Source organism: Anomaloglossus baeobatrachus, chromosome 9 (assembly GCF_048569485.1).
Source record: "Anomaloglossus baeobatrachus isolate aAnoBae1 chromosome 9, aAnoBae1.hap1, whole genome shotgun sequence".
Classification (NCBI taxonomy): Eukaryota; Metazoa; Chordata; class Amphibia; order Anura; family Aromobatidae; genus Anomaloglossus; species Anomaloglossus baeobatrachus.
In genome coordinates, this window is record NC_134361.1 from 108,553,369 (window position 1) to 108,571,996 (window position 18,628).

Genomic DNA, 18,628 nt, shown 5'->3' on the forward strand with positions numbered 1-18,628 from the left:
ACACCGCGTGTACACACACCCTAAGCAAGTTTAGCTTGTCTTTTACGGGGTCCAGTTCTGCTTACATTCATGGGAACTTCTCACATAATTAGGGCTGATACTTGAAACCAAGCATCATATCTTTTTAATAACATTAAAGCATTATGGTTGACTGACCGCGTCATAGATTATTGTGCAGAATGATTAATTTAGCTACATCTATACCCATGTCTTGTGCCTCTGGGCTGTTGCACTGAGTATACTCCCCTTACAAAACTAATTCTGATTTCTCTTTTTATTGCACGTTTGCTCATGCTCACCCGGCCGTCTCTCTGGTGAGTTATTAGATAATGTTTTGTGTTCATAGTAATAATGACTAACATTCTTTGCACTATTCTGTAGAACTCCTCCACTGTAATGATGACCCGCATCTCCAGCTTACAGATGTGCGACGCTTTGCTGTGAATGTAATTGTGCTTCTGCCTGCCTAGGAAAAGGCTTTATCCATAGTGTAAACTGAGGATTTTCATTATGAAGGAGGACTTTCCTCTCACACTTTAGAGAATATGTATCTGATGTAAATGTGATCACTTTTCATACACTGTGACAATAGCTAATGAATGACGTTTTTCCTAATGGAAGGTGTTTCATGTTACATTACTGTTAATGGCCTTGAGGCGAGCTATAATTTTAATATACACTATAGTTCAAAAGTTTAGGGTCACTTAGATGTTTCCTTATTTTTGAAAGTGGACTCCCAAAAATCCTCAAATCCTTATTAAAATGTAAGTTTCTTCGGCGCTCCATTGGGAGACCGAGACGATTGGGTGTATAGCTACTGCCTCCGGAGGCCACACAAAGCACTACACTAAAAAGTGTAAGGCCCCTCCCCTTCTGCATATACACCCCCCGTGGGATCACGGGCTCCTCAGTTTTATGCTTTGTGCGAAGGAGGTCAGACATCCACGCATAGCTCCACTGTTTAGTCAGCAGCAGCTGCTGACTATGTCGGATGGAAGAAAAGAGGGCCCATACTAGGGCCCCCAGCATGCTCCCTTCTCACCCCACTTTTGTCGGCGGTGTTTGTTAAGGTTGAGGTACCCATTGCGGGTACGGAGGCTGGAGCCCACATGCTGCTTTCCTTCCCCATCCCCCTGAGGGCTCTGGGTGAAGTGGGATCTTACCGGCCTCCAGGCTCTGAGGCCGGGCTCCATCCACAGACCCGGAGATCCTGCTGGAATGGAGCTGAGTATCGTCAGGGACAAGGCCCTGCAACGTTAAGGTACTCTGTGTCCCCGTACAGACCACGCACACACACACCAGCATGCTGGGTGTGTTAGTGCGCCGGGGACAACAGCGCTGCGCGCTGGGGCTATACTCACTGCAGCTTAGCTGAGTGAGTTAATGTGTGGGAAACTGCCGCGCCGGCCGCTTCTAGAAGCTGCGGCGCGGATGAGACTTGTGGTGCGCCGGGGACTTCCGCGCTGACCGTGCTTTTACGACGGCAGCGCTTAGAAATCGAGTCCCCGGCTTTTGCGGCCTAGTTTCGTTTCCTTCCCGCCCCCGGGCCTGCCAGTCAGGGAAGGGGCGGGACGCTGTACAATGGTCAGCACCGAGGGCTGGAGTCTTATTTACATACTCCAGCCCCCTCACTGGGCACAGTGGGACGCCAGTTTCCCGCTCTTTGTCTGGGGCACGCCCACGGCCCGCCCCTCTTCACAGGACGCCGGCAGCCATTCCTGCATGCAGTCTAAGCTGGAGAACGGACACAGGCTCTGGGAGACCCGGTCAAGGGATTCTGGCGAACACACACCCGCTTAAGCGGGCCGTAAGCAGCACCTTGGTGCTGACCCCACGAGTGCCACAGTGTTTTGTGTACTTTATGCTGGTACCTATATTTGCACTGTACGGTCGCTTCTTGGCTATATACCCCTGGATTGCTCTGAGGAGACAACAGCATGTCGTCCGCAGAAAAGCAAGGGTGCCAGGGCACAGGCTTTCTATGCTGTCTGTACCGCAAGTGAGGCTGTTTTACCGGCAGGTTCCACTAACCCCCATTGGGTAGAGTCTCTGCTAGTGGTGGCCCAGAGAGAGCCACCTGTGAAACTGTCCAGAGGACAGAGTTTGCAGTTTTTTACGGATAAAATGTCTGGGACTATGACCAAGATTCTAGAAACTTGCAGTCCAGGCCGGTGACTCAGACAATGGGCACTGTTGAACAATGCCCCCCGGTCTCCCTCAGTTGGAACTAATACGTGCTCCAAGGGGGTCCCATACATCCCAGGCTGAAGGCTCTGCAAGGACGACAGTCCCAGTCAGCCTAAGCGAGCTCGCTGGGAGAGACCCTCGACTTCACACACTGGTCAGGGTCTCAGCGAGAGGATTCTCTGTATGATGAGGCAGAGGTAGCTGATCAGGATTCTGATCCTGAGACCGCTTTCAATCTGGATGCTCCTAATAGTGACGCCATGGTGAACGATCTCATAGCGTCCATCAATAGACTGGTGGATATTTCTCCCTCAGCCCCTCCAGTGGAGGAGTCAGCTTCGCAGCAGGAGAAATTCCATTTCAGGTATCCCAAGCGTAAATTCAGTACGTTTTGGGCCACTCTGACTTCAGAGAAGCAGTCCAGAAACACCACGCTTATCCAGACAAGCGTTTCTCCACACGTCTCTAGGATACACGTTATCCCTTTCCCCCTGACGTGGTCAAGCGCTGGACCCAGTGTCCAAAGGTGGATCCCCCAATCTCCAGGCTTGCGGCTAGATCCATAGTTGCAGTGGAAGATGGGACTTCACTTAAAGATGCCATTGACAGACAGATGGACCTCTGGTTGAAATCTGTCTATGAAGCTATCGGCGTGTCGTTTGCTCCGGCATTCGCAGCCGTATGGGCGCTCCAAGCTATTTCAGCTGGTCTGGCGCAGGTGGACACCGTCACACGTACATCTGTGCCGCAGATGGCGTCCTTAACCTCGCATATGTTTGCATTGCGACTTACGCTATTAATGCTGTCCTGGACTCTACGAGCCGTATGTCAGTGGCGTCCGCCAACTCCGTGGTTTTTACGCAGAGCCTTGTGGTTAAGGGAATGGAAGGCAGATTCTGCTTCCAAAAAGTGTTTAACCAGTTTGCCATTATCTGGTGTCAGACTGTTTGGTGAGCGATTGGATGAAATCATTAAACAGTCCAAGGGTAAGGATTCTTCCTTACACCAGCCCAGATCAAACAAAACCCAACAGAGGAAAGGACAGTCGAGGTTTAGGTCCTTTCCAGGCTCGGGCAGGTCCCAGTTTTCCTCGTCCATAAGGACTCAAAAGGCTCAGAGGGGCTCAGATTCCTGGCGGGCTCAATCACGCCCAAAGAAGGCAGCCGGAGGAACCGCTACCAAGGCGGTTTCCTCATGACTTTCAGCCCTCTCTCTCCGCATCCGCGGTCGGTGGCAGACTCTCCCGCTTTGGCGACATTTAGCTGCCACAGGTCAAAAACCGGTGGGTGAGAGACATTTTGTCTCACGTGTACAGGATAGAGTTCTGTGCTCGTCCTCCGGCTCGATTCTTCAGAACTTCCCCACCTCCCGACCGAGCCGATGCTCTTCTGCAGGCAGAAGGAGTGGTAATCCCTGTTCCTCTGCAGGAACAAGGTCACGGTTTTTACTCCAATCTGGTTGTGGTGCCAAAAAAGGACGGCTCTTTCCGTTCCGTTCTGGACCTATAACTGCTTGAAAACCAGGCGGTTCCGGATGGAATCCCTCCGCTCCGTCTTTGCCTCAATGTCTCAAGGAGATCTCCTAGCATCAATAGACATCAGGATGCTTATCTCCACGTGCCGATTGCTCCAGAGCACCAGCGTTTGCTACGATTCGTTATAGAAGACGAGCATCTTCAGTTCGTAGCCCTGCCCTTCGGTCTGGCGACAGCCCCACGGGTTTTCACCAAGGTCATGGCAGCAGTGGTAGCAGTCCTGCACTCTCAGGGTCACTCTGTGATCCCTTACTTGGACGATCTACTTCTCAAGGCACCCTCTCAAGAGGCATGCCAACACGGCCTGTACGTTGCGCTGGAGACTCTCCAGAGTTTCGGGTGGATCATCAACTTTTCAAAGTTAATTCTGACCCCGACCCAATCGCTGACATATCTTGGCATGGAGTTTCATACTCTCTCAGCGATAGTGAAGCTTCCGCTGGACAAACAGCGTTCACTACAGACGGGGGTGCAGTCTCTCCTTCAAGGCCAGTCACACCCCTTAAGACGCCTCATGCACTTCTTAGCGAAGATGGTAGCAGCAATGGAGGCAGTCCCTTTCGCGCAGTTTCATCTGCGTCCACTGCAATGGGACATTCTCCGCCAATGGGATGGGAAGTCGACGTCCCTAGACAGGAACGTCTCCCTTTCTCAGACGGTCAAGGACTCTCTTCAGTGGTGGCTTCTTCCCACCTCATTGTCAAAAGGAAAGTCCTTCCTACCCCCATCCTGGGCGGTGGTCACGACAGGCGCGAGTCTGTCAGGGTGGGGAGCAGTCTTTCTCCACCACAGGGCTCAGGGTACGTGGACTCAGCAAGAGTCCACCCTTCAGATCAAGGTTCTGGAAATCTGGGCAGTGTATCTTGCCCTGCAAGCCTTCCAGCAGTGGCTGGAAGGCAAACAGATCCGAATTCAGTCGGACAACTCCACAGCGGTGGCATACATCAACCACCAAGGCGGAACACGCAGTCGGCAAGCCTCCCAGGCAGTCCGGCGGATTCTGATGTGGGTGGAAGACAGAGCATCCACCATATCCGCAGTTCACATCCCGGGCGTAGAAAACTGGGAAGCAGACTTCCTCAGTCGCCAGGGTATGGACGCAGGGGAATAGTCTCTGCACCCGGACGTGTTTCAGGAAATCTGTAGCCGCTGGGGGATGCCGGACGTCGACCTAATGGCGTCTCGGCACAACAACAAGGTCCCGATTTTCATGGCGCGGTCTCACGATCAAAGAGCTCTGGCGGCAGGCGCCTTAGTTCGGGATGGGTCGCAGTTCCAGCTACCCTATGTGTTTCCCCCTCTGGCACTGTTGCCCAGAGTGCTACGCAAGATCAGCTCCGATTGCCGCCGCGCCATCCTCGTCGCCCCAGACTAGCCGAGGAGGTCGTGGTACCCGGATCTGTGGCATCTCACGGTCGGCCAACCGTGGGCACTACCAGACCGGCCAGACTTACTGTCCCAAGGGCCGTTTTTCTGTCTGAATTCTACGGCCCTGAACCTGACTGTGTGGCCATTGAGTCCTGGATCCTAGCGTCTTCAGGATTATCTCAAGACGTCATTGCCACCATGAGACGGGCTAGGAAGCCGACGTCTGCCAAGATCTACCACAGGACGTGGAAGATATTCTTATCTTAGTGCTCTGCTCAGGGAGTGTCTCCCTGGCCATTTGCATTGCCTACTTTTCTTTCCTTCCTGCAATCTGGTTTGGAAAAAGGTTTGTCGCTCGGCTCCCTTAAAGGACAAGTCCCAGCGCTGTCTGTATTCTTTCAGAAGCGCCTAGCACGACTTCCTCAGGTACGCACGTTCCTGCAGGGAATTTGTCACATTGTCCCTCCGTACAAGAGGCCGTTAGACCCATGGGATCTGAACAGGGTACTAATTGCTCTCCAGAAGCCGTCCTTCGAGCCTCTGAGGGATGTTTCACTTTCTCGACTTTCACAGAAAGTGGCCTTTCTGGTAGCGGTCACATCTCTTCGGAGAGTGTCCGAACTAGCAGCGCGGTCAGCCAAAGCTCCCTTCCTGGTGTTTCACCAAGACAAGGTAGTGCTGCGCCCGATTCCGGAGTTTCTCCCTAAGGTGGTATCCCCCTTTCATCTCAATCAGGATATCTCCTTACCTTCCTTTTGTCCTCATCCAGTTCATCGATATGAAATGGATTTGCATTTGTTGGATCTGGTGAGAGCACTCAGAATCTACATTTCCCGCACGGCGCCCCTGCGCCGCTCGGATGCACTCTTTGTACTTGACTCGGGTCAGCGTAAAGGGTCGCAGGCTTCCAAATCCACCCTGGCTCGATGGATCAAGGAACCAATTCTTGAAGCCTACCGTTCTGCTGGGCTTCCGGTTCCATCAGGGCTGAAGGCCCATTCTACCAGAGCCGTGGGTGCGTCCTGGGCATTACGGCAGCAGGCTACGGCTCAGCAGGTGTGCCAGGCAGCTACCTGGTCGAGTCTGCACACTTTCACCAAGCATTATCAGGTGCACACCTACGCTTAGGCGGATGCCAGCCTAGGTAGAAGAGTCCTGCAGGCGGCGATTGCCTCCATGTAGGGAAGGGCTGTTTTACGGCCCTAACTTGAGGTATTAATTTACCCACCCAGGGACTGCTTTTGGACGTCCCAATCGTCTGGGTCTCCCAATGGAGCGCCGAAGAAGAAGGGAATTTTGTTACTTACCGTAAATTCCTTTTCTTCTAGCTCCAATTGGGAGACCCAGCACCCGCCCTGTTTCCTTCGGGATTTTTGGTTTTTTCGGGTACACATGTTGTTCATGTTGAATGGTTTCAGTTCTCCGATGTTCCTTCGGATTGAATTTGTTTAACCAGTTATTGGCTTTCCTCCTTCTTGCTTTTGCACTAAAACTGAGGAGCCCGTGATCCCACGGGGGGTGTATATGCAGAAGGGGAGGGGCCTTACACTTTTTAGTGTAATACTTTGTGTGGCCTCCGGAGGCAGTAGCTATACACCCAATCGTCTGGGTCTCCCAATTGGAGCTAGAAGAAAAGGAATTTACGGTAAGTAACAAAATTCCCTTCTTTATTAATAATCATTAAAATAATCCCATAAACACACAGATAACAAACCAGGGTCAGATTACCCCTCAATTAGTAAATACAATTTACAAAGGGACGGTGAGAGGAGGGACTGGGGTGGGGGGTGTTGTTGGAGGGAAAAAGTCAGATGACCGTCAATAATACCAGTGTCCCTACCTAACAATGGAGGGTGCACTCTCTTCTTCGGGCCCAGTCACACCCCTTGCGGCGCCTCATGCACTTCCTAGGGAAGATGGTGGCAGCTATGGAGGCAGTTCCCTTTGCGCAGTTTCATCTGCGTCCACTTCAATGGGACATTCTCCGCAAATGGGACAGGAGGTCGACGTCCCTATTCAGGAACGTCTCTCTTTCACTGGCAGCCAAAACCTCTCTTCAGTGGTGGCTTCTTCCCACTTCTTTGTCGAGGGGAAAATCCTTCCTGCCCCCATCCTGGGCTGTGGTCACGACGGACGCGAGTCTGTCAGGGTGGGGAGCGGTTTTTCTCCACCACAGGGCTCAGGGAATCTGGACTCCGACAGAGTCCTCCCTTCAGATCAATGTTCTGGAGATAAGGGCAGTGTATCTAGCCCTAAAGGCATTCCATCGGTGGCTGGAGGGCAGGCAGATCCGCATAGTCGGACAACGCCACGGCGGTTGCGTACATCAACCACCAGGGCGGCACACGCAGTCGTCAAGCCTTCCAAGAAGTTCGGCGGATTCTGCTGTGGGCGGAGGCCACAGCCTCCACCATCTCCGCAGTTCACATCCCGGGCGTAGAAAACTGGGAAGCAGACTTTCTCAGTCGCCAGGGTATGGACGCAGGGGAATGGTCTCTTCACCCGGACGTGTTTCAAGAGATCTGTTGCCGCTGGGGAACGCCGGACGTCGACCTCATGGCGTCTCGGCACAACAACAAAGTCCCGGCATTCATGGCACGGTCTCAAGATCACAGAGCTCTGGCGGCGGACGCATTAGTTCAGGATTGGTCGCAGTTTCGACTGCCTTATGTATTTCCTCCTCTAGCACTGCTGCCCAGAGTGTTACGCAAAATCAGGTCCGACTGCCGCCGAGCCATCCTCGTCCCTCCAGACTGGCCGAGGAGGTCGTGGTACCCGGATCTGTGGCACCTCACGGTGGGTCAACCGTGGGCACTCCCAGACCGCCCAGACTTGCTGTCTCAAGGGCCATTTTTCCATCTGAATTCTGCGGCCCTCAACCTGACTGTGTGGCCATTGAGTCCTGGCTCCTAGCGTCTTCAGGGTTATCTCAAGATGTCATTGCCACTATGAGACAGGCCAGGAAACCAACGTCCGCCAAGATCTATTACAGAACTTGGAGGATCTTTTTATCCTGGTGCTCTGATCAGGGTTTTTCCCCCTGGCCGTTTACCTTGCCCACTTTTCTTTCCTTCCTTCAATCAGGAATGGACAAGGGTTTGTCGCTCGGTTCTCTCAAGGGACAAGTATCGGCGCTTTCCGTGTTTTTTTCAAAAGCGTCTAGCCAGGCTTCCGCAGGTCCGCACGTTCCTGCAGGGAGTTTGCCACATAGTCCCACCTTACAAGAGGCCGCTGGAACCATGGGATCTTAACAGAGTGCTAAAGGCTCTTCAGAAACCACCTTTCGAGCCACTGCGGGATGTCTCTCTATCACGTCTTTCGCAAAGGTGGCATTTCTAGTGGCAGTTACATCGCTCCGTAGAGTGTCGCAGCTGGCAGCGCTGTCATGCAAAGCCCCCTTCCTGGTTTTTCACCAGGATAAGGTGGTTCTGCGTCCGGTCCCGGAATTTCTCCCTAAGGTGGTATCCCCTTTTCATCTCAATCAGGATATCTCCTTACCTTCATTTTGCCCTCATCCAGTTCACCAATGTGAAAAGGATTTGCACTTGCTAGATCTGGTGAGAGCACTCCGGCTCTACATTTCTCGCACGGCGCCTCTGCGCCGTTCTGATGCGCTCTTTGTCCTTGTCGCTGGCCAGCGTAAGGGTTTGCAGGCTTCCAAGTCAACCTTGGCTCGGTGGATCAAGGAACCGATTCTTGAAGCCTACTGTTCTTCTGGGCTTCCGATTCCTTCAGGGCTAAAAGCCCATTCTACCAGAGCCGTGGGTGCATCCTGGGCATTGCGGGACCAGGCTACGGCTCAGCAGGTGTGTCAGGCGGCTACCTGGTCGAGTCTGCACACTTTCACGAAACACTATCAGGTGCATGCCTATGCTTCGGCAGATGCCAGTCTAGGTAGGCGAGTCCTTCAGGCGGCGGTTGCCCACCTGTAAGAAGGGGCCGTTTTCGGCTCTTTTTATCGAGGTATTCTTTTACCCACCCAGGGACTGCTTTTGGACGTCCCAATTGTCTGGGTCTCCCAATGGAGCGACAAAGAAGGGAATTTTGTTTACTTACCGTAAATTCCTTTTCTTCTAGCTCCTATTGGGAGACCCAGCACCCGCCCCTGTTCCCTTCGGGCTGTTGTTCTTTTGTGTACACATGTTGTTCATGTTGAATTGTTCTTTTGGTTCATGGTTCAGTTCTCCGAACATCCTTCGGATTGAATTTACCTTAGACCAATTTATAAGTTTCCTCCTTCCTGCTTTTGCACCAAAACTGAGGAGCCCGTGATGCACGGGAGGGTGTATAGGCAGAGGGGAGGGGTTACACTTTTTAAAGTGTAATACTTTGTGTGGCCTCCGGAGGCAGAAGCTATACACCCAATTGTCTGGGTCTCCCAATAGGAGCTAGAAGAAAAGGAATTTACGGTAAGTAAACAAAATTCCCTTCTTTTTAATGCAATATCTACATAGGTGTATAGAGGCCCATTTCCAACAACCACCACTCCAATGTTCTAATGGTACATTGTGTTTGCTAACTGTGTTAGAAGGCTAATGGATGTTTAGAAATCCATTGATAACCCTTGTTTAAGTAGGTTAGCACAGCTGAAAACAGTTATGCTGATTAGAGAAGCTATAAAACGGACCTTCCTTTGAGCTAGTTGAGCATTACATTTGTTGGTTCCATTAAACTCTCAAATTGGCCATAAAAAGAGAAATTTCATGTGAAACTCGACAGTCTATTCTGGTTCTTAGAAATGAAGGATATTCCATGCGAAAAATTGCCAAGAAACTGAAGATTTCCTACAACGGTGTGTACTACTCCCTTCAGATGAGAGCACAAACAGGCTCTAACCAGAGTGGAAAGAGAAGTGGGAGGTCGCGCTATACAACTGCGCAACAAGACAAGTACATTAGAGTCTCTAGTTTGAGAAATCGACGCCTCACAGGTCCTCAATTGGCAGCTTCATTAAATAGTACCCGCAAAACTCCAGTGTCAACGTCTACAGTGAAGAGGCGACTCCGGGATGCCGGCCTTCAGGGCAGAGTGGCAAAGAAAAAGCCATATCTGAGACTGGATAATAAAAAGAAAAGATTAATATGGGCAAAAGAACACCGACATTGAACAGAGGAAGATAGGAAAAAAGTGTTATGGAGAGACGAATCAAAGTTTGAGGTGTTTGGATCACACAGAACAACATTTGTGAGACGCAGAACAACTGAAAAGATGCTGGAAGAGTGCCTGACGCCATCTGTCAAGCATGGTGGAGGTAACATTATGGTCTGGGGTTGCTTTGGTGCTGGTAAAGTGGGAGATTTGCACAAGGTAAAAGGGATTTTGAATAAGGAAGGCTATCACTCCATTTTGCAACGCCATACCCTGTGGACAGCGCTTGATTGGAGTCAATTTCATCGAATAACAGAACGATGACCCAAAGCACACCCCCAAATTATGCATGAACTATTTAGGGAAGAAGCAGGCAGCTGGTATTCTATCTGTAATGGAGTGGCCAGCCCAGTCACCAGATCTCAACCCTATAGAGCTGTTGTGGGAGCAGCTTGACCGTATGGTACGCAAAAAGTGCCCATCCAGCCAATCCAACTTGTGGTAGGGGCTTCTGGATGCATGGGGTTAAATATCTCCAGATTACTCAGCAAATTAACAGCTAGAATGCAAAAGGTCTGCAAAGCTGGAATTGCTGTAAAGAAGCATTCTGTGCCGAAAGCAAAGTGTGAAGGAGAAAATTATTATTTCAAGTAAAAATCATTATTTCTAACCTCGTCACTGTCTGGACTATATTCTCTATTCATTATGCAACTCATTTGATAAAAAAAAAGGATGATTTTTCATGGAAAAGACAAAATTGTCTGGGTGACCCCAAACTTTTGAACTGTAGTGTATATAACATTGGTCAGATAGTTTGCTAATTAGGCTGGTTTCACACTACGTCTTTTTAACATCCGTCCTTAACGTTATTTTAGCGGACAAGCGGATCCAGTGCAAATGCGTTTTCATTTCAATGCATTTGCAATGGACTCGCGTTAACATCCGTTCACCTGCGTTTGCCTGCGTTATAGTGAGGATCCAGTGACTTGCAGTTTTTTAACATGTTTCAAAAACGCTACTTGTAGCGTTTTTGAGCTCCGTCCAAATACTGCAAATTGCTGGATCCTGACTATAACGCACGCAAACGCAGGTGAACGCTGGCGTGCTGATAGACAGGATCCTGCTTTTGTACTGCGCATGCCCAGAAAGTACTGAGCATGCCCAGAACCAGTCTCGCGTGATCTGTCTATCTCTCTACTCCCTCCCTCACCCTCTCTCTCTCTCTCTCTGTCTTTCCCCCTTCCTCTCTCCCACCTGAGAGCTGCGGACACTCGTAACCAAGGTAAATATCGCGTAACCACTTCTCTTAGTTACCCGATGTTTACGTTGGTTACGCGTGCAGGCAGCCCTGCTCCTAGCAGCTGCAGACACTCGTAACCAAGATAAATATCGGGTATCCAAGGCCGATGTTTACCTTGGTTACCAGCGTCTGCAGCTGTCAGAAGCCTCCTCCCAGTCTAGTTCCCCTCACTCCCGATCACATGACTCCAATGCCCGCCCCTAAACATCCAGTGCAGGATCCTGCAAAATAACATATGCGTTTGCATACGTTATTTGCTGTAAAAGCAGGATCCGTACTTCCGCTAAAAAAAACGTTTTCAGCGGATGTTAAAAAGACGTAGTGTGAAACTAGCCTTAGTAGAGTGAAATAAGTGGGGAAGTTTTTTTTTTTTTTTTTTCCTTCCAATGGACATTTTAAAGCTAATAATATTATGCAATGTAATATAATGGCCCTTCTATTTTATTTCTATATTTTGCCTCCTTAGTGATCTACTTCACAGATGATGTATTGCAACCGACCATCTCACAGCAAATTCAAAGGTCTGTGGCTGCTGGAACGCAGGGTGGAAGATTGATGGCAAATGACCTTGATTCCTCACTTGCAAACCTGGTCGGAAGTAAGTGTCCGTGTGGCCAAGTCTGTTGGGGATGGTACACTTTTTTTTTTTTTTTTCCCCTAGATGCTTTTCCTCACAGAATGTTGTCTTTCTTTTCAGATCTTGGTTTTGGGGGAACACCGTCAAAAAGGTGGGTGGTATTATTTCTATAATATCTTGGCCCCCAGTCCACAGCATTGATCTCTGAACACTGGTGTTTTTAACTATTCTACACAGGACTTTTTATACAATTTTGTGGTAGACCTAATTGATGTGAAGGATCATTTCACCCGTCTTCAAAAAGGATTTGCTTGAGAAGTGTCTCTTACTTGACTCAGCAAAATAATGGGGGTCGTCTGACATTGGGGGGGGTTTAAAAGGTGTCAAAAAGCAGGGAGGGTTTAAAAAAAAAAAAAAAGTGCGTGTGTGTGTAATTGTATGTATGTATGTGTATGTATGTATGTATGTATGTATGTGTATGTATATATATATATGTGTGTGTGTGTATATATAATATATAATATATATATATATATATATATATATATATATATATATATATATATATATATATATATATATATTATATAAATGTGTAGGTCTGAATGCCTATTTCTGTTCTGATGCGTTCTTATTATGGAAGCATAAGCCTCAATGTCTGCCCTCTTAGTCCGCCTGTTAGAAAATCGATTTATGGACCAGACTTGTGTATGTACAGTCCCAATTCCAAAAAGTTTGGGACATGGTGTAAAATGTAAGGAGAACAGAAATGCTATGATTTGTAAAACTCTTATAACCATTATTTCCCAACAGAACATAGAATACAGATCAGAAGGTGAAAATTTTCATTTGAAAAAATAAACTTTTAGATTGAGGATAGCAACACATCTCAAAATGGGCCCTGGGCATGTCTACCATTGTGTAGCATCCTCTCTGCTTTTATAGTTTTCTGTACACATTTGGGGAGCAAAGGGACCGGCTGCTGGGGGTTTGAGAGAGGAATGTTGTCTCACTGTCTGATTTAGACCATGTGCCCACCCTGCCTTTTTGCAGCGTTTTTTTCTTGTAGATTTTAATCAATACCGCAAGAAAAAATGCATCCCATTAAAGTCCATGAAAATCCTGACTTAGTGTGCACATGTAGATTTTGGTGCAGAAAATATCTGCAGCATGTCAATTTTTAGTGTTTCTTTCCTGTGGATATAATCCACTGCAGTGCTTGAACTTGAACACTGCAATGGATTATATCTGTCAATGCTGCACTTGCAGAACTGACACTTTGCCTCATACATCTGGCATGGTGTGTGAGGCTCTCTGGAACTCAGTGACCCAGTAGGTAGAAACATTGGGTGGAGAGACCTGTGCCCATAGTATCAAGGCAAGGCTATCCAAGGAATCGTGGGTCTTCCTCAATAAGGTTTTTAAAGAGTGACATTTTGGCCACAAACCTTGTATTGACCTGCTGGTGTAAGGTGACATTGGTGTATAATGTAAGGTGGTTTAGGTCTAACTAGTGATGTAATTTCAACAGATTAGCATTTCATCATTTATTGAATGTTTTAGACTTTTGTGCCTCGGGTCGTTTATTACAGCCTTTAGTTCTTAGAGAGTAGTAGAGAATGGGTTTCACAGCCGCGCCAAAAGACTACTGGATTCTTCTCAGATTAATGTTTCTTTTATTTCATAACAGGTCAAGTCTACGCGTTTCAGGAGAACACAGCTCCCTTCTTCAGGACAAACCAGCAAAGAATCATCAAGGGATTTGATGATTCTTTGCTGGTTTGTCCTGAAGAAGGGAGCTGTGTTCTCCTGAAACGCGTAGACTTGACCTGTTATGAAATAAAAGAAACATTAATCTGAGAAGAATCCAGTAGTCTTTTGGCGCGGCTGTGAAACCCATTCTCTACTACTCTGTTATCTGCCTCATGGGGACCGCTGCCGGGACTTGGTGTTACATGCTGCTATAGGGGTTGTGACTGTCACAACCCGAATTGGTGAGTAGGATTATTCTTTGCTTCACCCTATATATATTGGGGTAAGACCCTATTGCGCTTTCCTTTTCCACAGTTTTCACTTATAGCCTTTAGTTCTTGGAATTAGATACTTGAATTTGTGCCTAATGTGATGCTGAAGAATTACTTGTCTTTGTCCCAGCAGATCTGACATGCAGTGGAATCAGCCCACAGAGAAGAGACTGACGGGTGGTACAAACTGGCAAGCGAGAACAAGCACTTCAACCACATGGACGCCTGCACCTGTAGCTCCTGTACCTCAAATGGTAAGGTATCCAGTCATGGGCTATTTCACAACACGAGTCTTTCAGCCACCCCTTCTGCGGTCAGAGAACGCACATTATTAAATATCACTCTTTGGTACCACTGTCACTTGGATATCAAGTACTCTATTGCCATTCCACAGGGAGTACTATATTCACCACACTGCGGCACAATACAGCTTACTGTGAGAGTATTTCCTAGATAAGTGGGAACTTCATTGTACAGTGGAATGCATTACTCCATCATCAGATGGTCTGAACTTCTGATAAGTTGGCATAAAACATTTTTTCTTAGTAAGGCTGCCTGTTGGCTAGTGACAGATACAAGTAAATTGTTGGTCTCTTTTGGCCCAGAGACTTGTGGATTTTACAATATACCGTATTTTTCGCTTTATAAGACGCACTTTTGTTCCCCCAAATTTTGGGGGAAAGTAGGGGGTGCGTCTTATAAGCCGAATATACAGGGGGGGTATATATATGTACACTGCAGCGTCCAGGGAAGGTGGGGGCAGCAGCTCTGGAGTGCAGGGGAACGCTGCGGGCTGCTTCCTTTGATCTCCTGCTCACGCTCATATAATATGCACAGCCGCTGTCCATCTCCAATGGGGCTGAAATCGCACGCAGTGAGGGGCTGGGGCAGCGGTCCATATTATGAGCCTGTGCCCCCCTGTGATGGCACATGCCCCCCTGTGTTAGATTTGGCCCCCAGGCTGCTGCTCATTCTAAAATAAAAAAGCTTTACTTACCCCATCCAGCATTTCTCTCCGTGTCCCTGCTTCCACTGTGATCAGGCAGGCAGAGATCTCAGGCTGCTGTGCTGATCACATGACCGCACTGAGAACCAGGAAGTAAGGAACAGAAGCACGGAGGGAGACAGGAGGGAGATCAGCGCTGGAGAAGGTAAGGAAAGAGGGTTTTATTTTACTATGGGCAGCAGCCTGGAGGCGATATCTAACACAGGGGGACTTGTGCGATCTATAGGGGCCATGGGCAGCACTATGGGGGCAATATCTAACACAGGGGGACTTGTGCGATCTATAGGGGCCATGGGCAGCACTATGGGGGCAATATCTAACACAGGGGGACTTGTGCGATCTATATAGGGGCCATGGGCAGCACCATGGGGGCGATATCTAACACAGGGGGACTTGTGCGATCTATATAGGGGCCATGGGCAGCACTATGAGGGCGATATCTAACACAGGGGGACTTGTGCGATCTACAGGGGCTATGGGCAGCAGCATGGGGGCGTTATCTAACACAGGGGAACGTGTGCAATCCATAGGGGACCATAGGCAGCACAGGGGAACGTGTGCCATCACAAGGGGGCTATATTCAATATAAGGGGGCCATATCCAGATTAAGGGGGCTAATTTTAGGATGGGGGGATATGAGGGACATATACCCTATATGATTTGTTAGCGGGACACTGGTATTATAAGATTGACCCCATTTAACATTAAAAAAAATATATCTCTTTTCCTTCACCAAATTTGGGGGTGCGTCTTATAATCAGGTGCGTCTTATAAAGCGAAAAATACAGTATACACTCTGTACTTTTGGCCTTAAACTATAGATAACAATTACATCTGACCCAAAGCGATTCATTGCTCTAGCCCAGACCACTGCACACACGTTTTATGTAGAGGTAGAATTTCTGCTAATCTGGCATCTCTGTAGTACTGAGGCCAGTGGATTGTGGGACTTTTGCTATATACTATTCAGTTAAGGCGGGGATCTGTTAATTGTGGTGGCTTGCAGCGCTATTACACTCTGACTTTGTAATCATTTTGGGTTTTATTAACCATGCTATCCCAGAATGGAGTCCATTACTCTACTGGATATGTAAGTGCTCTTTTCTGTGACCTCTTATAGGTAGAATTAAGATGCTTTATTTGCTTGCAGGTTTTGTATTCTCAACTTTAAAGTGTACTGTAAAAGCTTCTACATATTTAATTTCCAGTTTAGCTGCATATTGAGCTGTTCCACATTGTTTTAATGCTGTGTTCTGCATGCCGGCTCTAACAGGACAAGCCTCTAACTGCAAATGAAAGCTTCTGGCACATCTTAGCATCAAATGTATGCATAGGTCCCATTTTCCCCAACTGACACCAAATCCTCCACCTGCTGCCACATGCAAAACTGGCACTGCAGTGGGCATGGACTGCTTTGTCCCAAGAACTGTAAACTGCTGCTGATGCATGGCCCTAAAAAAACAAGCTGTGAACTCATGATGGAAATGTTTTGTACATCATTTTAAGCTTTTATATTACCCATATTTTGTAATGAGGTGACAATATTTTGGCATACTACTTATTTTCTTGTGCTTGAGTGTTCTTTAGTTTCCATAAAAATTGTTTCCTATTTCTATGGAAAAAGCCTCAAAGAAAACAGAGAGGAAGGACATGCCCCACGATTGTCCAGGACTGATATATCGATATATTTGGCACCACCCCCAATCAGCTGTTTGTGGCAGCGGGATGTACTAGTGAAAAGAGCTGGAACAGCACAGCTTGGTAAATCGGCCACTACAGTCTCCCCAGATGTGCTTTTTCAGGCTCTTTACATTGTGTATATCTGCTTTTTCTTTGTCGCTCCATTGGGAGACCCAGACAATTGGGTGTATAGCTTCTGCCTCCGGAGGCCACACAAAGTATTACACTTTAAAAAGTGTAACCCCTCCCCTCTGCCTATACACCCTCCCGTGCATCACGGGCTCCTCAGTTTTGTGCTTTGTGTTGAAGGAGGCTCCCATTTTAGTCAGCAGCAGCTGCTGATTGTATCGGATGGAAGAAAAGAGGGCCCCCACAGGGCCCCCGGCATGCTCCCTTCTCACCCCACTGAGTCGGCAGTGCTGTTAAGGTTGAGGTACCCATTGCGGGTACAAAGGCTGGAGCCACATGCCGTTTTCCTTCCCCATCCCTTAGAGGCTCTGGGGAAGTGGGATCCTAACCGGTCATCCAGGCACTGGGACCGGGCTCCCTCCGCAGCCCCTGTGGGAATCTGACGGACAGGAGACTTGGTATCATCAGGGACAGGGCCCTGCATCTAAAGGTACTCTGTGTCCCCTTGGGGACGGCGCATGGAGCGCTTGGTCTCAGACGCTGCAACGGCTGCTGTTTTTTTATGACGACCGGGACTACCGCGCCGACCGCGCCTGTTTGCCGGCCACGGTATTAAATTTAGTCCCCGGCTTCTTGTGGCCTAGTGCCATAACTCCCGCCCCCGGGCCTGCCAGTCAGGGGTAAGGGCGGGACGGTCGATCTGACGTCGACAGTGAGGGCTGGAGCACACTTTAGGTGTCCTCCTCCCCCCTCACTAATCACTGTGGGGCACCAGATTCGCGCACTTTATTAGTCGCCGCCCACGGCTCCCTCCTCCCCTGAGAACGCCGGCAGCCATGTTTTAAACACATTCTGCCGGTGGAGGACTTCTGGCTGCAGCTCTGGGAGACCCAAGGCAGGGAATCTGGTGGACACACACCGCTTTGGGCGGTCGGTAAGCCACACCGGTCACCCGGTGCATATATATAATATATTTGTATACATTTTCTCTGTTCGGCCGCATTGTTTTGCTTTTGGCTATATACCCTCAGTGATCACTCTCCTAGGAGACAACAGCATGTCAGTCACAAGGAGCAAGGGTGCCAAGACACAGGGTTATTTTGCAACCTGTACCTCTTGTGCGGCTATGCTACCTGCAGGTTCCACCTACCCTCACTGTGAGCAATGCTCGGGCCCTGTGGCACTCGCTCAGCTGGAGCCTCGGGCACTGGTGGGACCCCCGGCTCAGGTAGAACCGCCGGCTTCCCCTGTCCAGGTGGCAGGGACAGAGTTTGCAGTTTTAGCTGAGAAACTCTCTGAGTCACTTTCACAATCCATGGCTCAGTCTATGGACAAATGGTCTGCTAAGATACTAGAAGCCTTGCAGTCCAGACCGGCCCTTACACAGGCCCCGGGCACTGCGGGGTCATCGTCCCCAGGCCCCTCTCGGTCTGCGCCGCAGCGTGCTCCCGGGGTGGCCCCTAGGTATCACGTGGAGGACTCCGGCACGGACCGCAGTCCCAGACCGGCTAAGCGGGCTCGCTGGGAATCTTCCCCGACTTCATCACGCTGTTCGGGGTCTCAGCTTGAGGACTCTCTGGAGGATGAAGCGGAGGTCGCAGCCCAGGGCTCTGACCCTGACGTTGCTCTCAATCTTGATACACCTGAAGGGGACGCCATAGTAAATGACCTTATAGCGTCAATCAACCAGGTGCTAGATCTTTCTCCCCCAACTCCACCTGTAGAGGAGTCGGCT

General features: G+C 49.1%; 1 protein-coding gene across 4 annotated transcripts in view; it reads left to right on the top strand.

Annotated features, from left to right (window-relative positions):
* LOC142251276 (phosphatidylinositol-binding clathrin assembly protein-like) overlaps positions 1-18,628 on the top strand; it is a 134,937-nt gene that overhangs the window by 107,888 nt on the left and 8,421 nt on the right. Inside the window, exons 15-18 of one of the 4 annotated variants that reach the window (XM_075323919.1) lie at positions 11,944-12,075; positions 12,175-12,205; positions 14,212-14,332; positions 16,148-16,174. In XM_075323919.1, coding sequence (XP_075180034.1) covers positions 11,944-12,075; positions 12,175-12,205; positions 14,212-14,332; positions 16,148-16,174 — 311 coding nt within the window. The remainder of the gene's footprint in view (positions 1-11,943; positions 12,076-12,174; positions 12,206-14,211; positions 14,333-16,147; positions 16,175-18,628) is intronic. The other 3 variants (XM_075323920.1, XM_075323921.1, XM_075323922.1) reach the window with 3 other exon arrangements.